At 50.1% G+C, this 15,940-nt stretch overlaps 1 protein-coding gene across 1 annotated transcript in view; it reads left to right on the forward strand.

Moving 5' to 3' along the window:
- Positions 1 to 15,940, forward strand: part of dnah10 (dynein axonemal heavy chain 10) — a 215,545-nt gene that overhangs the window by 104,505 nt on the left and 95,100 nt on the right. Inside the window, 4 exon segments of the mRNA XM_034187486.1 lie at positions 6,956 to 7,091; positions 7,197 to 7,319; positions 7,406 to 7,537; positions 7,805 to 8,021. Of these exon segments, the coding sequence (XP_034043377.1) occupies positions 6,956 to 7,091; positions 7,197 to 7,319; positions 7,406 to 7,537; positions 7,805 to 8,021 (608 nt within the window).

The raw sequence follows: 15,940 nt of genomic DNA on the forward strand, positions 1-15,940 counted from the left end.
AGGCTGGTCCGTGGGGAGTGTTTTCTCTGCAGCTCAACTGAGTACACGCAGAGAAACGGCCCCAAACGGTCAAAACAGCAGCACCCGTCCTTAGAGACTGGGCGAAGGGTGGGTCACAATACCCACACGGGGAAATCCCGTAAATCTGCACGAATCCCAGTCACGATCCTAAGTGAGGATTTAACCCTTCACGCCCCAGCACTAGTAGACACGGGGTCGGAAGGGAATCTGCTGGACAGCAGATGGGCAAAGGACGTAGGGCTCCCTCTGGTGGCTCTGCCTTCACCTTTGAAGGTACGGGCACTAGATGGCACCCTTCTTCCATTAATCACACACCAGACACAGCCCGTGACATTGGTTGTGTCTGGGAATCACAGGGAAGAGATCGTGTTTTACCTACCTCCCGAGTGATTTTAGGGTTTCCATGGATGGTGAAGCACAATCCCCGGATTGACTGGCCGTCTGGGGTTGTGACGCAGTGGAGCGAAACCTGCCACCGGGAATGTTTAGGATCCTCGGTTCCACCCGGTGTGACAGCTAATGAGGAGGTCAAAGTCCCCCCCAATCTGACGGCGGTGCCGGAGGAGTACCATGATCTTGCTGATGTCTTCAGCAAAGATCTGGCTCTCACTCTTCCCCCGCACCGACCGTACGATTGCGCCATCGATTTGATCCCGGGCGCTGAGTACCCGTCCAGCAGGCTGTACAACCTCTCACGTCTGGAACGAGAATCAATGGAGACCTACATCCGGGACTCCTTAGCTGCCGGGTTGATCCGGAACTCCACCTCCCCGATGGGTGCAGGTTTCTTTTTTGTGGGTAAGAAGGACGGCGGACTCCGTCCATGCATCGATAACAGAGGGCTGAACGAGATTACGGTTCGTAATCGATACCCATTACCTCTGTTGGATTCGGTGTTCACGCCCCTGCATGGAGCCCAAGTATTCACCAAACTCGATCTTAGGAATGCGTACCACCTGGTTCGGATCCGGAAGGGAGATGAGTGGAATTCGGCATTTAACACCCCCTTAGGTCACTTTGAGTACCTGGTCATGCCGTTCGGCCTCACTAACGGCCCCGCGACGTTCCAAGCATTGGTTAATGACGTCTTGCGGGACTTCCTGCACCGGTTTATCTTCGTATATCTAAACGATATACTGATCTTTTCTCCGGACCCTGAGACTCATGTCCAGCATGTACGTCAGGTCCTGCAGCGGTTATTGGAGAACCGGCTGTTTGTGAAGGGCGAGAAGTGCAAGTTCCACCGTACTTCTTTGTCCTTCCTGGGGTTCATCATCTCCTCCAACTCCGTCGTTCCTGATCCGGCCAAGGTTGCGGCGGTGAGAGATTGGCCCCAACCAACAAGCCGTAGGAAGCTGCAACAGTTCCTCCGTTTTGCAAATTTCTACAGGAGGTTCATTAAGGGTTACAGTCAGGTAGCGAGCCCCCTGACTGCCCTGACCTCCACTAAAGTCCCCTTCACCTGGTCGGATCGGTGCGAGGCCGCGTTTAGGGAGTTGAAACGCCGGTTCTCATCTGCACCAGTTCTGGTGCAGCCTGATCCTAATCGCCAGTTCATAGTTGAAGTGGATGCCTCTGACTCAGGGATAGGAGCCGTGCTGTCCCAGAGCAGGGAGTCCGATAAGGTTCTCCACCCTTGTGCCTATTTTTCCCGCAGGTTGACCCCGGCTGAGAGGAATTATGACGTCGGCAATCGGGAACTCCTGGCAGTGAAGGAGGCTCTTGAAGAGTGGAGACACCTGTTGGAGGGAGCGACGGTGCCCTTCACGGTTTTCACGGACCATCGGAACCTGGAGTACATCCGGACCGCCAAGCGGCTGAACCCCAGGCAAGCCCGCTGGTCACTGTTCTTCGGGCGCTTTGACTGCCCCGGAACCAAGAACCAAGGATCGGATGCCCTGTCCCGGGTGCACGAAGAGGAAGCCAAGGCCGAGTTGTCGGACCCAACAGAGACCATCATCCCCGAGTCCACTGTCGTGGCCACCCTCAACTGGGACGTGGAGAAGACCGTCCGGGAGGCCCTGACACGGAACCCGGACCCGGGGACCAGTCCGAGGAACAAACTGTATGTCCCACCAGAGGCCAGAGCTGCGGTTTTGGACTTCTGTCATGGTTCCAAGCTCTCCTGTCATCCTGGGGTGCGCAGAACCATGGCAGTGGTCCAGCAGCGCTTCTGGTGGGCGTCTATGGAGGCCAGGCCTGTACCACCTGTGCCAGGGGCAAGGCCGACCACAAGAGGACTTCGGGACTCCTCCAGCCCCTACCGGTGCCTCACCGCCCCTGGTCCCACATCGGCCTGGACTTTATCATGGGCCTCCCGCCGTCCCAGGGCAACACCACCATCCTCACGATAGTGGACCGGTTCTCCTAGGCGGCCCACTTCGTTCTCTTCCCAAGTCTGGAGGAGTTTCTGCAGGGAACTGGGGGCCACCGTGAGTCTCTCGTCCGGGTATCACCCTCAGACAAATGGACAGGCAGAGTGGGCTAACCAGGAGCTGGAGCAGGCCCTCCGCTGCGTGACCTCCGCGCACCCGACGGCCTGGCGCAACCATCTGGCCTGGATCGAGTATGCCCACAACAGCCAAGTGTCGTCTGCCACCGGCCTCTCACCGTTTGAGGTGTGTTTGGGGTACCAGCCCCCATTGTTCCCACTCGTGGAGGGGGAGGTCGGTGTGCCCTCGGTCCAGGCCCACCTCAGGAGGTGCCGCCGGGTCTGCCCGTTCTGCCCAGTTGAAGGCCCGGACGAGGGCCAAGGCCCATGCAGACCGCCGGCGTTCCCCGGCCCCTGCATACCAGCCCGGGCAGGAGGTGTGGTTATCGACCAAGGACATCCCGCTGCAAGTGGAGTCACAAAAACTCAAGGACCAGTTTATCGGACCATTTCCCATCCTCAAGGTCCTCAGTCCGGCCACAGTGAAGCTAAAGCTGCCAGCTTCACTGCGTATCCACCCGGTTTTTCACGTGTCACGTCTCAAACCCCATCACACCGCACCACTCTGCACCCCTGGACCTGCACCGCCTCCTGCCCGGATCATCGACGCGGAGCCGGCATGGACCGTGCGTCGGCTCCTGGACGTCCGTGTCGGGGGTTCCAGTATCTGGTGGACTGGGAGGGGTATGGACCCGAAGAATGCTCCTGGGTGAAGAGGACTTCATCCTGGACCCGGCCCTCCTGGCCGATTTCTACAACCGTCACCCGGACAAGCCAGGAGGCGCCCGTTGACGGGGGGGGTCCTGTTGTGTGGGCCGCTGAAGAGGAGGTACTGCTGGCCCACCACCACCAGATGGCGCCCTGCTTGGAGTGCGGGCTTCAAGCACAAGAGGGCGTCAGAACTACTGGAGTGACAGCTGTAACACATCATCAACACCAGCTGTCTCTCATCAACTTCATCCTCCATAAAAACCGGACTGCAACTCCACCTCCCCGCCGAGAAATCAGCTACCATTCAGGTAATTTTCTCTGCTGTGATTATTCATTGTTGTAAACAGTGGTCTGTGTGCAGCCATGTTCCTGCGGGGTCTATTGAAGGCTGGATTGGCGGACAGTGAGAGGACGATGGTCTTCGTCTCTCACTCCATCCAGGAAGGAGACCTACAGGAGCTGCACGGGTGATTCTGTATCTGGAGGTGGAGGTTTTCCCTCCTGGAGGACTAAGCACTGTAAGATTGCTGAGTGTGTATTCACACACCCACCACTAACTGTTTCTGTTTCTGCCAGCAGTACCGGGTCTGACTGCTGAAGACAGTGGCCACCTGGGGTGCAGGGCTTGGCGGCTCCGGTGTTCTTCAGATCTGTTGGTGGTTGAAGCTGTGTGGGATTCTAATGGGCATGCTAGTCGGCTCTTCTCTCGCCAGACGTCTTCTATCTTCGAGCCTGCCCACATGTCACCTTGTGTATAATTGACAATCCACAGTATTGTTATTGTCTGTATTTCGTTGTGCGATTCACAACATTAAATTGTTACTTTCGGCTTATCCATTGTCCGTTCATTAACGCCCCCTGTTGTGGGTCCGTGTCACGACACCTTCCCAACACTAACATTGGTTAGGAAGAAAATAAAAATGTCTTCATAGGACCTGCATTTTTAGATAATGTCTGTTCGATTTGTTCTTGAATTTTGTTGAGAAAATACTACTTTTGAGAGTTACAATTAATGTCAGATCTGTTCTTTGATGTCATAGACTCAAACTTGCACATGATTTTCATAATGTTAACAGCTTTTTAGTTATGGACAGACTTTCCCCTTAAATTTAAACTTTACCTTTATCCTTGTTGGAAATAGTTGAATAGAAAAAGGTTGTTGAAGAGAATTTGTTAATATTGTTATTTGTTCATGTTCTATGCACACTAATTCCAATCAAGGTTTGTGGGTAGACTGTAGCCTATTCCAGGGGTAGGGTACACTGTGGGTAGGCCACCAGTCTCTCACAGGGCCACACATAGTTTGTCAAACACATAAACATTTACGGTCAGTTTAGAGCATGGAGCTGTATATAAGAACTAGAGAGCGCAGTCCCAATGCTGCACACTAAACGAAAACATCCCTTCATGGACAGTGACATGACGTCTCCTAACTGGTTCAGAATATTGATGAAGTACCCGGATGTTAATGCATTTTCAATGGAGATTTGCGACTGAACACACCCAGAAAAATGCTCGCAAAATACGTGTTAAAATGCCATTTTGACCTAGCTATTGAGCCAGTAAAATTAAATTACTTTAAATTATGTCAGGAAAGTATTAAACTTACTCTGACACTCACACATTCCCAAATATTAGTGTTAAAAGTTACACGGATCTGCGCTGTTAGCTACGCTGCTAGGCTGAGCTGCTGCTGTGTTCAACGCAGCGCGGCTCCTAACACCATTACAATACATTTATATATATTATATTTTTACACAATTATCCTTTATTGACCGAGTTTCAGTCATGAAGTCAGGGGTGTGTGTACACATCTCTATGTGTGGGTGTGACTGTGAGCAGCACAGCGCGGGTCATTATAATCTCATGATTTTAAGGTGCAAATTTAAAAAAAAAATCCCCAGTCTTGTCGAACAATTTTAATCACTAACGACAAGTATTTTAACTAGACATTGGTCTAGCAGTGGAAAATATCAACTAGACATAAGTGAAGAGTTAATGGTCTGTGTCATTGGGCGACACAGGTACGGCAGGAGACATACAGCTGTTTATCATCCAAATATCATGGACAAAGAGACAAGAATAACCAAAAACACTTACTTATGGAAGGACAATATTGTCTCCCTTGTTCCTCCGTTTGTGGCTTTGCCAACATGCGCAGCTTTCCCGCATATTCCACCTGTTTCTTGACGACACTAAGTGAACTTCTATGCAAGCAAATCACTAATTTGCCTGGAATTAAAATGGTGATCACGCCTCCTTGTCAGCACATGGCTCAGCGCTACTGCGCTCTCGAGTTCTTATATACAGCTCCATGGTAGTCACTGATTAACCAAACCTGCATGTCTTTGATAATGTGAGAAAGCTTAAACAGGAGGAAACCCACACAAACACAGAGAGAACATGTAATCTCCAAGCAGAAAGGACCAGGGGTCTCATGTAGAAAGACGTATGTGGATTTCCTACGGCAAAACCCAGTAACTGGCGTAAGCACAAAAATATCCAGATGTATCAAAGTGTGCGAAAGCATGGATCCATGCACGTTCCGTTTGTACATCCCACTGAACGTGAAACTGAATGCACATGCACACACACCAAACTCCACCCTGGCCATGTCCCTATATAAATATGCAAATCCATGTAAATAGGCCCTGTAGCTGGGATTCTCCACGCTGTCACATCAGACAACATGAACACAGAAAAGAATTTAAACCGAGTGTGTGCTACACGCAGGGATAGTTTATTTGATACCATGTTAAATTGAATATTCATGAAACTGGAAAAATGCTCATGGGAGCATGTGTGTGTAAGGCTGTAAACACTGTCATCTCAGAACAGCACACACACTGAAGTAAAAAATGTGAGGTGCGCCGACACTGACAGTGTGTGATAATCACAACTTTACACATGCGCTTACTGACAAATACTGAACACAGGGAGACAATTGTTTAAGAAGCTCCCCTGCTCCAGTCTCACCATCAAGAAAAAGAAAACACATTGATAATAAAAAACAACATTTTTGAGTGCGCACATGCCCAAATGTGCCCGCGATGGTTTTCGTTCGGAACGATTACACGAATACTCTATTTACACAACAAGCAGCCACCCATTGCGCACCGTGCCAGTCTCCAGTCTGATGTGCATTGGCGCATCACATATGATGGAAGCACAGATGGAATGAAATGTTTCATATTAACAAAAACAAATTCATCATGATGGCGCCTTTATGTGTGCAGTCAGTAGCTCTGATTACATTAGGGCAGGGGTTCTCAGTCTGGTCCTGAAGGACCCCTGAATCTGCAAATTTTCCATTTCTCCCTGCTCTGCCACAAGCTGATTTGCTAAATTCAGGTGCACAGCCAATAAACTCCTAAAATACACCTGAATAAAGACACCTTGTAACACTTTTTCAAGTGTTACAAGAAAAAGTCTTGTAACACTTGTTTTTGCAGTCTAACATCATTCTCCCTAAATATTTATCTTTTCAGAAATGTGTTCTCATATGCGATGCTGGTTTCTGTATTTACTGAGGCTGTTCTCTCCAACAAATTTACAATATCAAAAACAGACAGTATGTTGGATTATATTACGGACACAAACAACATTAGGAATTTAATTCAAGGCTCTGAGTGAAATCTACCGGTGATATCATTCATTCTACAAGTGCTCCTGATACCAGTAGTAGTTTTGTTCTGGACTACAATTATTCTTACCACCTTCATCTACAAATTGTGCAAGAGCCACAAAGAATTCTATGAAAGTCTGCATGAAAATATGAACTTTGGCTTGCAGGTACATCCTGTTTGATGGAGATGTAGATGCTCTGTGGGTGGAGAATATGAATTCAGTGATGGATGACAACAAGCTCCTCACTCTGGCAAATGGAGAACGGATTCGTTTGCAGGCTCACTGTGCCCTGCTGTTTGAGGTACGCCTGAGTTTTATTATTACAACACTTGCTGGATGTTTTCTTGTGTTTCACTTCAAATTTCTAAATATCAGTCTTGTAAGGCAGCATTACACTGTACTGCAGGTTGGAGATCTGCAGTATGCTTCCCCCGCTACTGTTTCCAGGTGTGGAATGGTTTTTGTTGACCCCAAAAACCTGCGGTATGCCCCCTACTGGCAGAGATGGGTGAATAGCAGGCCTGCCAAGGTGAGACTAATAACAAATACAGTATCTATTACGTGGTTATTGTATGATTACAATTATATCTCAGTGCTGATGTTGTTTTTGTTCAGGAAAAAGAAATTCTGAACAGATTGTTTGGAAAATATGTGCCCAGCTCTATTGATATGATTGTGGATGGTATTGTTGATGGCAAACAAGGACAGAAACTGAAAACCGTCATTCCCCAGACAGACCTGAACATGGTGACTTAATCTCAGCCTTTATGGGTGTACTCCAGTAAATGTATTGTTTTGTTTTGTAAAAAAAAAAAAAAAATAGATCAAACATAAGCTGTTTAATGAAATTGAACATTAAGGCACACACATACTTTGTAAAATGCAGTGAGCTTAAAGATCGATAGATAGCTGGATGAGGCTACCGCTGCTTGTGATATGTGCTGTGGATTGCACCATACATACAGGTGTATATGTGGTGTGCTTGCATTAATTGTGTGTGCTGGTGGTGCTTAGGTGACTCAACTGTGTTTGATGTTGGATGCCTTGCTCGACACTGAGAACAAGAGTGCTGAAGTCCTGGAGTGTTATTTCCTGGAAGCTCTGTACTGCTCCCTAGGAGCCACTTTGGTGGACAGTAGCAGGTTCAAGTTTGATGAGTTCATTAAAAAACTATCCTGCTTGACCATAGCGCATGATGAGAACACTTTGGTTGGATCTGGTGAGATACCAGGTAAGACCAATAGAATTAAATGCTATACAAATAATGAATGTTTATGAGTGCAATGGTAAGAATCTTTCACCGAATGAAATATTTTTTCCATTGCACCACTGAAAAACATTTATTTGTTTTCTATAATGCCAAAAATAGATCCTTGTCATTTGATATTTTATTAATTTCTAAACAAGAGAAAAGGGGCTTACATTTTGGTGGTGTGTCAATGGTGCTTTGAAGTCAACGAACTTTACATAGGAATCCAATCCAAAATTGTTCTCAGTCAACTTACAAAAACAGTCATATAGTTAAAAACAATCCATTCCAATATTATTTGTGTACAGACTGCGTCTGCTTTCTGCTTTAGAAGACATCCCAGCGATTACTGCAAATGCCTCCAGATGGCTTACGGTGTACTGGATTTGTTTTCTTATGTTACAAGAATGAGCACCGTCTATGAGCTCGTACAAATCATCTTCTGTCACCAAAACAAACTCCACCATGTTTATTTTTAAACTAAGCGCCGTCATCGTGTTTTTACATTAAGGTGGTCGCGGCGTGCAGTGGTACAAAATGTATGGAACCAAAATTGCACAGTAAATGGAACAAAATGGTAAATGGGATGAATACTCAATATCACTTGAAATACAAACCACCATTCAAATGACAAGGCTCTATTTAGCTGTTGTATAAAATTAATCTATTGTTGAAGAAGTGCAAATTTTATGTGATAAATGCACTGGGATGCAATTATACGATATGACAGATACAAAGGATATTATGTCTCTTTGCTTAAGGTATTTAATACTGTATGTTTTTCCACTCTGATCACTAAACACATTTTCTTAGAACCACAATAACCTACAACTCTGAGACAAGTTGGTGTTTTTGTGTCACTGGAATGTGCTTTAACTAGTAATGACTTCATGACTTTCTTTGCTAATAAAATTTTAACTATTACAGAAAAAATTACTCATAACCATCCCAAAGATGTATCGTTATCTTTGGCTGCTTTCAGTGATGCCGGTATTTGGTTTCATTAGTTACTTCATCCAAACCATCAACATGTCTATTAGACCCCATTCCTACCAGGCTGCTCAAGGAAGCCCTACCATTATTTAATGCTTCAATCTTAAATATGATCAATCTATCTTTATTAGTTGGTTATGTACCACAGGCTTTTAAGGTGGCAGTAATTAAACCATTACTTAAAAAGCCATCACTTGACCCAGCTATCTTAGCTAATTATAGGCCAATCTCCAACCTTCCTTTTCTCTCAAAAATTCTTGAAAGGGTAGTTGTAAAACAGCTAACTGATCATCTGCAGAGGAATGGTCTATTTGAAGAGTTTCAGTCAGGTTTTAGAATTCATCATAGTACAGAAACAGCATTAGTGAAGGTTACAAATGATCTTCTTATGGCCTCAGACAGTGGACTCATCTCTGTGCTTGTTCTGTTAGACCTCAGTGCTGCTTTTGATACTGTTGAACATAAAATTTTATTACAGAGATTAGAGCATGCCATAGGTATTAAAGGCACTGCGCTGCGGTGGTTTGAATCATATTTATCTAATAGATTACAATTTGTTCATGTAAATGGGGATGTTGGGAAAGTGTAGTGACACGGACCCACAACAGGGGGCGTAAATGAACAGACAATGGAAGGAGTCAAATTATAACACTTTACTGTTGTGAATGACACAACCAAACACAGCAGATTACAGAATGTGCACAAGTCAATCAATAAATGTGTCGTGTGGGCAGGCTCGACGATAGGAGACGCCCGTCTGGAAACGAACCGGAACCACACGATTTCCACTGCCACCGAATCCGAGGAATACTGGAGCCGCCAAGTCCCGAAGTCCCCAGGTGGCCACCGTCACGGCGTGTCGGATCTGGTACTGCTGGCAGAAAGCAAAGACAGTCAAGGGTGGGTGTGTGAACACCCAGTAACAATCCTGGTGGGAATTCCACCTCCACCTCTCACTCAATATGTTGCAGCGATCCCTCAGAGGAAAAAAAGTGCCGTCTTGCACAGCCTCCAAAAACTAAGGACCGGTACTCCTGCAAACACTCACAATAAACAGATTTAGAAAATACCACAAAAGGCTGAGGATATTACCTCTGGTAGAAGATGATATCTCGGCAATGTGGTGGAGGTGTCTTCCTGCTTTTATTCCAGATGTGGATTGGATGATCAGTGACAGCTGTCATGGATGATGGGTGACAGCTGTCACCACGGCTTGTTCCTGAGGCGGCAGCGCCCTCTCGTGCCTGAAGCCCGCACTTCAGGCAGGGCGCCCTCTGGTGGTGGGCCAGCAGTACCTCCTCTTCTGACGGCCCACACAACAGGACCCCCCCCCTCAACGGGTGCCTCCTGGCGCCCGACCAGGCTTGTTCGGGTGGCGACGATAGAAATCGGCCAGGAGGGCCGGGTCCAGGATGAAGCTCCTCTTCACCCAGGAGCGTTCTTCGGGTCCATACCCCTCCCAGTCCACCAAATACTGAAAGCCCCGGCCCATTCGACGGACGTCCAAGAGCCGGCGTACTGTCCAAGCCGGCTCCCCGTCGATAATACGGGCAGGAGGCGGCGCCGGACCGGGTGCACAGAGGGGTGAGGTGTGATGCGGTTTGATTCTGGAGACATGGAAGACCGGATGGATCCGCAGTGAGGCCGGGAGTTGGAGCCTCACTGCGATAGGACTGAGGACCTTGAGGATGGTAAAGGGTCCAATGAAGCGGTCTTTCAGTTTGGGAGACTCGACCTGTAGTGGAATGTCCTTGGTGGAAAGCCATACCTCCTGCCCGGGCTGGTATGCGGGGGCCGGGGACCGTCGACGGTCTGCATGGGCTTTAGCCCTCGTCCGGGCCCTCAACAAGGCTGAACGGGCGGTGCGCCACACCTGACGGCATCTCCGCAGGTGGGTCTGGACCGAGGGCACACCGACCTCTCCCTCCACCAAAGGAAACAAAGGGGGTTGGTACCCCAGACACACCTCGAACGGGGAGAGGCCGGTGGCAGAGGACACTTGGCTGTTATGAGCGTACTCGATCCAGGCCAGATGTTCACTCCAAGCCATCGGGTGTGCGGAGGTCGTGCACCTAAGGGCCTGCTCCAACTCTTGGTTGGCCCTTTCGGCCTGTCCGTTAGTCTGTGGGTGATACCCAGACGAGAGGCTTACGGTGGCCCCCAGTTCCCGGCAGAAACTTCTCCACACCTGCGAGGAGAACTGGGGACCGCGATCCGAAACGATGTCTGTAGGTATCCCATGCAGCCGGACGACATGGTGGACCAGGAGATCCGCCGTCTCCTGGGCCGACGGGAGCTTCGGGAGGGCCACGAAGTGGGCCGCCTTGGAGAATTGGTCCACTATCGTGAGAATGGTGGTGTGTCCCCGGGACGGCGGGAGGCCCGTGACAAAATCCAGACCGATGTGGGACCAGGGGCGGTGAGGCACAGGAAGTGGCTGTAGGAGTCCCTGTGCCTTCTGGTGGTCCGCCTTGCCCCTGGCGCAGGTGGTGCAGGCCTGGATGTAAGCCCGGACATCAGTCTCCAGGGACGCCCACCAGAAGCGCTGCCGGACCACTGCCACGGTCCTACGCACCCCTGGGTGGCAGGAGAGCTTGGACCCGTGACAGAAGTCCAGAACGGCAGCTCTGGCCTCTGGTGGGACGTAAAATCTGTCATTCGGTCCTGTTCCGGGATCCGGGCTCCATGCCAGGGCCTCCCGGACGGTCTTCTCCACGTCCCAGGTGAGGGTAGCCACGATAGTGGACTCCGGTAGAATGGGTTCCGGTGGATCCGACAGCTCGGTCTTGACTTCCCGTTCGTGCACCCGGGACAGGGCATCCGATCTTTGGTTCTTGGTCCCGGGGCGGTAGGTGATCCGGAAGTCAAAACGGCCGAAAAACAATGACCAGCGGGCTTGCCTGGGATTCAGTCGCTTGGTGGTCCTGACATACTCCAGGTTCCGGTGGTCAGTGAAAACCGTGAAAGGCACTGACGCTCCCTCCAGCAGGTGTCTCCACTCCTCAAGAGCCTCTTTCACCGCAAGGAGCTCTCAATTGCCCACGTCATAGTTCCGCTCTGCTGGGGTCAACCTGCGGGAAAAATAGGCACACGGGTGAAGAACCTTATCGGTTTCTCCGCTCTGGGATAGCACGGCTCCTATCCCTGAGTCAGAGGCGTCCACTTCAACCACAAACTGGCGACTAGGATCGGGATGCACCAAGACAGGTGCAGTCGAGAAGCGCTGTTTCAACTCCCTGAACGCGGCATCGCACCGATCCGACCAGGTGAAGGGAACTTTTGGTGAGGTCAGGGCTGTCAGGGGGCTAACTACCTGACTATACCCCTTAATGAACCTCCTGTAAAAATTGGCGAAGCCGAGGAACTGTTGCAGCTTCCTACGGCTAGTAGGTTGGGGCCAGTCTCTCACCGCTGCGACCTTGGCCGGATCCGGGGCGACGGAGTTGGAGGAGATGATAAACCCCAGGAAGGACAAAGAAGTGCGGTGAAACTCACACTTCTCGCCCTTCACAAACAGCCGGTTCTCCAACAACTGCTGCAGGACCTGACGTACATGCCGTACATGGGTCTCAGGGTCCGGAGAAAAGATGAGTATATCATCCAGGTATACGAAGATGAATCGGTGCAGGAAGTCCCGCAAGACGTCATTAACCAAAGCTTGGAACGTCGCGGGGGCGTTAGTGAGGCCGAACGGCATGACCAGGTACTCAAAATGACCTAACGGGGTGTTGAATGCCGTCTTCCATTCGTCTCCCTTCCGGATCCGAACTAGGTGGTATGCGTTCCTAAGATCCAACTTTGTGAAGATTTTGGCTCCATGCAGGGGGGTGAACACCGAATTCAACAAAGGCAACGGGTATCGGTTGCGAACCGTGATCTCGTTCAGCCCCCGGTAATCAATGCATGGACGAAGACCGCCATCTTTTTTGCTCACAAAAAAGAAACCTGCTCCCATCGGAGAGGTGGAGTTACGGATCAGCCCGGCAGCTAAGGAGTCCCGGATGTAGGTCTCCATTGATTCGCGCTCAGGTCGGGAGAGGTTGTACAGCCTGCTGGACGGGAACTCCACACCTGGCAACAAATCGATGGCACAATCGTACGGACGGTGCGGGGGAAGGGTGAGTGCCCGATCCTTGCTAAAAACGTCAGCAAGATCGTGGTACTCAACCGGCACCGCCGACAGATTGGGGGGAACTTTGACCTGCTCCTTAGCCTGGGAACCGGGAGGAACCGAGGATCCCAAACACATCCGATGGCAGGTCTCACTCCACTGTACCACCACCCCGGACGGCCAATCAATCCGGGGATTGTGTTTCAACATCCAGGGGAACCCCAGAATCACACAGGAGGTAGAAGGAGTCACAAAAAACTCAATCTCCTCGCTATGATTCCCTGACACTACCAGAGTTACTGGTGGTGTCCTGTGTGTGATTAAAGGGAGTAGGGTGCCATCTAGTGCTCGCACCTGCAATGGTGTAGGTAGCGCCACCAGAGGGAGCCCTACCTCCCTGGCTCATCTGCTGTCTAGCAGATTCCCTTCTGACCCTGTGTCTACCAGTGCTGGGGCCTGAAGGGTTAAATCCCCACTAAGGATTGTAACTGGGAGCCGTGTGGCAATCTGTGTGTGTCCCACGTGAATTTCTTGGCCCACCCTAAGCCCAGTTTCTAGGGGCGGGCGTTGGTGTTTAACCGTTCGGGGCAATTGCAAAATTGATGCTCCATTGAGCCACAAACAAAACACGCCCAGCGAGGAAGCCTACTCTGTCTATTAGGTGGTCTAAATGTGGCCCTGCTCATGTCCATAGCTTCGTCAGCAGGGGGAGCTGTCGCCCCACGGGACGTAGAGGCCAGGGAGCGTGGGAAGGGCGGACCTTTCTCGGACCTGGAAGGAAGAGGGACGGCTCGCGCCCGGCCACGTCCTTCGTCTCGTTCCCGACGGCGTTCCTCCAACCGATTGTCTAACCGTATAACGAGATCAATAAGCCCATCTAATTCCCGCGGTTCATCCTTGGCCACTAGGTGCTCCTTCAGGACTGACGACAGTCCGTTTACGAAGGTGGCGCGGAGCGCAGCGTTATTCCAGCCGGACCTCGCAGCCGCGATGCGGAAGTCGACTGCATAAGCAGCTGCGCTTTGGCGTCCCTGTCTCATTGACAGCAGCACAGTTGAAGCGGTCTCTCCCCTGTTAGGGTGATCAAACACAGTTCTGAACTCCCTCACAAACCCAGTGTACGTGTGAAGGAGCCGTGAATTTTGCTCTCAAAGCGCCGTAGCCCAAGCGCGTGCCTCTCCCCGAAGCAGAGTGATCACATAAGCTATTTTGCTTGCGTCTGACGCGTACATGACGGGACGTTGTGCGAAGACGAGCGAACACTGCATAAGAAAGTCCGCGCACGTCTCCACACAACCTCCGTACGGCTCAGGAGGGCTTATGTATGCTTCAGGGGATGGTGGGAGGGGTTGTTGAACCACCACTGGAACATTTATATCCTGCACAGGGTCGGCAGGAGGAGGAGCTGCAGCAGCGCCCTGAGCGCTCGCCGCCACTTGCGCGGAGAGAGCCTCCACCCTGCGGTTCAGGAGGATGTTTTGCTCGGCTATTTGATCCATCCGAGCCGTAAAGGCGGTGAGAATATGCTGTAGCTCACCAATCACGCCTCCTGCAGACGCCTGCGCTCCCTGCTCTCCCATTGGTCGTTCAACAGCCTGGTGACGCCCCTCGGAGTCCATGACGCTGGCCGAGATATCCTGTTGGGAAAGTGTAGTGACACGGACCCACAACAGGGGGCGTAAATGAACAGACAATGGAAGGAGTCAAAGTAGAAAAATTTACTGTTGTGAATGACACAACCAAACACAGCAGATTACAGAATGTGCACAAGTCAATCAATAAAGGTGTCGTGTGGGCAGGCTCGACGATAGGAGACGCCCGTCTGGAAACGAACCGGAACCACACGATTTCCACTGCCATCGAACCCGAGGAATACTGGAGCCGCCAAGTCCCGAAGTCCCCAGGTGGCCACCGTCACGGCGTGTCAGATCTGGTACTGCTGGCAGAAAGCAAAGACAGTCGAGGGTGGGTATGTGAACACCCAGTAACAATCCTGGTGGGAATTCCACCTCCACCTCTCACTCAATATGTTGCAGCTATCCCTCAGAGGAAAAAAAGTGCCGTCTTGCACAGCCTCCAAAAACTAAGGACCGGTACTCCTGCAAACACTCACAATAAACAGATTTAGAAAATACCACAAAAGGCTGAGGATATTACCTCTGGTAGAAGATGATATCTCGGCAATGTGGTGGAGGTGTCTTCCTGCTTTTATTCCAGATGTGGATTGGATGATCAGTGACAGCTGTCATGGATGATGGGTGACAGCTGTCACCACGGCTTGTTCCTGAGGCGGCAGCACCCTCTCGTGCCTGAAGCCCGCACTTCAGGCAGGGCGCCCTCTGGTGGTGGGCCAGCAGTACCTCCTCTTGTGGCGGCCCACACAACAGGGGAATCTTCTTCACAGACTAAGGTTAATTATGGAGTTCCACAAGGTTCTGTGCTAGGACCAATTTTATTCACTTTATACATGCTTCCCTTAGGCAGTATTATTAGACGGCATTGCTTAAATTTTCATTGTTACGCAAATGATACCCAGCTTTACCTATCCATGAAGCCAGAGGACACACACCAATTAGCTAAACTGCAGGATTGTCTTACAGACATAAAGACATGGATGACCTCTAATTTCCTGCTTTTAAACTCAGATAAAACTGAAGTTATTGTACTTGGCCCCACAAATCTTAGAAACATGGTGTCTAACCAGATTCTTACTCTGGATGGCATTACCCTGACCTCTAGTAATACTGTGAGAAATCTTGGAGTCATTTTTGATCAGGATATGTCATTCAAAGCGCAT

Source organism: Thalassophryne amazonica, chromosome 15, assembly GCF_902500255.1.
Source record: "Thalassophryne amazonica chromosome 15, fThaAma1.1, whole genome shotgun sequence".
NCBI lineage: Eukaryota > Metazoa > Chordata > Actinopteri > Batrachoidiformes > Batrachoididae > Thalassophryne > Thalassophryne amazonica.